We start from the raw sequence: 4064 nt of genomic DNA, 5'->3' as shown, positions 1-4064 counted from the left end.
CATACATACTCGTACAGTAAAATAATATTATATATTAAATGAGTATGTATTGTGAAATCATTGCAAAATTTACCTACTGAAAGTTATAGCTTCCGCGTTACTAATTTTGCATAAAAGACAAATTGCTTATAAGGTATAGATCATGAAATTAAATATATGAGGGATTTGTATCATCAAAGTGGTCAAATGTGTTTATTTAATTTCATGATATATGGTTGCAATTTACAGCCCATGGTTTTGATGCTATGAAAAGATTTAATGGGCTTATGATGCTTCATTATTATAAGAAATATTTGTGTCACCCAAAGGTAGACCATTACTTATAATGTATGGCATTAAAGAAAAGAATTGACATACTTGAAAAATGTGTTTATATATCTAAAGATTTATAAACATGTTAATTATTTGTCTATTGAAGTAGTCTTTAATAGCATTACTATTCTTTGAAGTTATGAATTTAAGTTACATCCAAAGATGGGCTTAAATCCATAGGTAAAGTTATTTGTTTGAATCCATTTAAGTTACTCAAAGCATTAATGTGTAAGCTCATCAATGTTTTGCAGCTATGACTTCTTTGTCTGCTGGGGTCACTGGGGTGATCAAGTTCAATGGTCTTAACTATGCTGATTGGTCGGAACAGATTCAGTTTCAACTGAGTTATATGGATTTAGACCTAGCAATAGTTACAGATGAAAAGCCTGCAGCCATTACTGAGACCAGTACAGATGATGACAAGTCTTATTATGAGGCTTGGGTAAGGTCTAACAGGCTGTGTTTGAACTTGATGAGAATGACAATGGCTGAAAATGTTAAGCCATCCATGCCCAAAACAGACAATGCAAGGGAATTTATGGCAAAAGTTAAGGAGTACTCACAATCAGACATAACTGACAAGTCCATTGTGGGAACTCTAATGAGTGAGTTGACGACCAAAAGGTTTGATTGGTCTCAACCCATTCATGATCATGTGACTAGCATGGCAAATCTGGCAGCAAAGCTGAAGTCCATGGGTATGGATGTAAGTGAGTCTTTTCTCGTGCAGTTTATTATTAACTCACTTCCTTCTGAGTTTGGCCAGTTCCAGGTGAACTACAACACCATTAAGGAAAAATGGAACTTTCAGGAAATTAAGGCCATGTTGATTCAGGAGGAAGGGAGATTAAAGAAAGAGAAAGACCACTCCATTCATCTCACGACTCATGATGGAGCTAGTAGCAGCAAGGCTAAACCAGGTAAAAAGGAACAGAAGAAGGACAAAGCCTTAAAGGTTAAAGAGGGCCGAATCCATAAGGAGCATGTGTGCTACTTCTGTAAGAAGGCTGGACACTTCAAGAAAGATTGTCCGAAAAGAAAGGCTTGGTTCGAAAAGAAAGGTACATTTTATGTCTCAATTAGTTTCGAATCAAACCTTATTGAAGTACCTAACAATACCTGGTGGTTGGATTCTGGTGCAACTACTCATGTGTCACATATTATGCAGGGATTCCTTTCGATCCAGCCCATAAGAGGAACTGAAAAGTTTCTGTACATGGGAAACAGGATGAAAGCACGAATTGAAGGAATTGGGACTTACAGATTGATCTTGGACACTGGTCATCAGTTAGATCTAGAAAAGTGTCTATATGTTCCTGGATGTGCTAGAAATCTTGTTTCAGTAGGAAAGTTGGATCGCTTAGGTTTTGATTTTAAGATTGGACATGGTGGTTTTTCTTTGTATAAACTTGCGTACTATTATGGTTCTGGTACTTTGTTGGATGGTTTATACCGTTTCAATCTTGATGTTAATTTTGTTGAATCCCTGTTTAATGTTGAGCACAATAGTAGTGTTAAATGTACTGCACGTAATGAATGCTCTGCTTTCTTGTGGCATAAAAGATTAGGTCACATATCCAAAGAAAGGATGATGAGGTTAATGAAAAGTGAAATGTTGCCTCAATTGGATTTTGCTGACTTGGATATATGTGTGGATTGCATTAAAGGCAAGCAAACCAAACATATATCAAAGAACCCGGCTACAAGAAGTAGTCAACTCCTTGAGTTGATACACACTGATATCTGTGGTCCTTTTGATGTTCCATCTTGGGGTGGAGAAAAGTATTTCATTCTCTTTATTGATGACTTCTCACGTTATTGTTATATGTATCTGCTGCATGAAAAGTCTCAATCAGTGAATGTCCTTGAGATATTCATTAATGAGGTGGAAAGACAGCTAGATAGAAAAGTGAAAGTTGTGAGGTCTCATAGAGGAGGTGAATTTTATGGTAAATTCAATGAAAGTGGACAATGTCCAGGTCCTTTTGCAAAGCTTCTTGAAAGTCGGGGCATATGTGCACAGTATACATTGCCCGGTACACCACAACAAAATGGTGTAGCAGAAAGGCGGAATCGTACTCTTATGGATATGGTTAGAAGTATGTTAAGTAATAGTAATGTACCTTTTTCATTATGGATGCATGCATTAAAGACAGCCACATATCTGCTTAATAGGGTTCCTAGTAAAGCGGTTCCTAAGACTCCTTATGAACTGTGGACAGGAAGGAAACCTAGTTTAAGGCATTTGCATGTTTGGGGTTGTCAAGCAGAAGTAAGGTTATACAATCCCCATGAAAAGAAGCTTGATGAAAGAACCATTAGCGGTTACTTCATTGGCTATCCTGAAAAGTCAAAAGGGTACATATTCTATTGTCCTAACCATAGTACGAGAATTGTAGAGTCTGGTAATGCTCAGTTCATTGAGAATGGTCAGTTCAGTGGGAGTGATGAATCACGAAAGGTGGATATTCGAGAAACTCAAGATAATTCAATTGATGTTTCTCCTCATATTGTTGTTCCTCTTGTATCACAGTCACATAACACAAGGAAACAACAAATTAATGTTCCAAATCCACAAAATGAACATGAAAGTAATGAGCCAGCTGACAATGCACAAGTCACAAATGAACAAGTGGAAAAAGAGGCACAAGAAATAGCATTAAGAAGGTCTGAAAGACCTAAGAGATCAGCTATTTCAAATGACTATGTGATTTATTCACTTGAGAATGCATGTGACTTGAGCATTGATGAGGATCCAGTCTCGTTCAAACAAGCCATGGAATGTAGCAATTCTGAAAAGTGGTTCAATGCTATGAAAGAAGAGTTGAAATCTATGGACGACAATAAAGTATGGGAACTAGTCGAGTTGCCTCAAGGTTCAAAACGAGTCGGATGCAAGTGGGTCTTTAAGACTAAACATGACTCGAAAGGCAACATTGAAAGATATAAGGCTAGACTTGTCGCCAAGGGTTATACTCAAAAGGATGGCATTGACTACAAAGAAACCTTCTCTCCAGTTTCTAAGAAGGACTCTTTGAGAATTGTCATGGCTTTGGTGGCTCATTATGACCTAGAGCTTCACCAAATGGACGTAAAAACCGCTTTTCTGAATGGTGACTTGGAAGAAGAAGTTTATATGGACCAACCAGAGGGTTTCTTGACCACAGGAAAGGATAATTTGGTGTGTAAGTTAAAGAAATCAATATATGGACTAAAACAAGCTTCCCGACAATGGTATCTCAAGTTCAATGATACCATTACGTCATTTGGTTTTGTAGAGAACACCGTTGATCGGTGTATCTATATGAAGGTCAGTGGGAGCAAGTTTATTATTTTGGTTCTGTATGTTGATGATATCCTACTTGCTGCTAATGATATCAGTTTGTTACATGATGTAAAGAAATTTCTCTCTAACAACTTTGAAATGAAAGATATGGGTGAGGCATCCTATGTTATAGGAATAGAAATATTCCGTAATAGATCAGAAGGGTTGTTAGGATTGTCTCAGAAAGGTTATATCAATAAAGTGTTAGAGAGATTTAGAATGAAAAGTTGCTCCGCAGGAATAGTTCCAATTCAGAAAGGGGACAAGTTTAGTAATATGCAATGTCCTAAGAATGATTTGGAACGAAAGGAAATGGAGTCTATTCCCTATGCATCAGTGGTTGGGAGTTTAATGTATGCTCAAACATGCACTCGGCCAGATATCAGCTTTGCTGTTGGAATGTTAGGCCGATATCAAAGTAATCCCG

General features: G+C 37.2%; 1 protein-coding gene across 1 annotated transcript; it reads left to right on the top strand.

The window, feature by feature from the left end:
• Nucleotides 1-661: 661 nt before the first annotated feature.
• Nucleotides 662-1795, top strand: LOC130736279 (uncharacterized). The gene is made up of 3 exons (XM_057588120.1): nucleotides 662-1018; nucleotides 1124-1373; nucleotides 1481-1795. Exons 1-3 carry the CDS (start codon nucleotides 662-664, stop codon nucleotides 1513-1515), a joined length of 642 nt encoding a protein of 213 aa, XP_057444103.1. The 3' UTR covers nucleotides 1516-1795.
• Nucleotides 1796-4064: the final 2269 nt, after the last annotated feature.

Source organism: Lotus japonicus, chromosome 2 (assembly GCF_012489685.1).
Source record: "Lotus japonicus ecotype B-129 chromosome 2, LjGifu_v1.2".
In the NCBI taxonomy this organism is placed as follows: domain Eukaryota; kingdom Viridiplantae; phylum Streptophyta; class Magnoliopsida; order Fabales; family Fabaceae; genus Lotus; species Lotus japonicus.
This window is presented reverse-complemented; position numbering and strand designations above follow the sequence as displayed.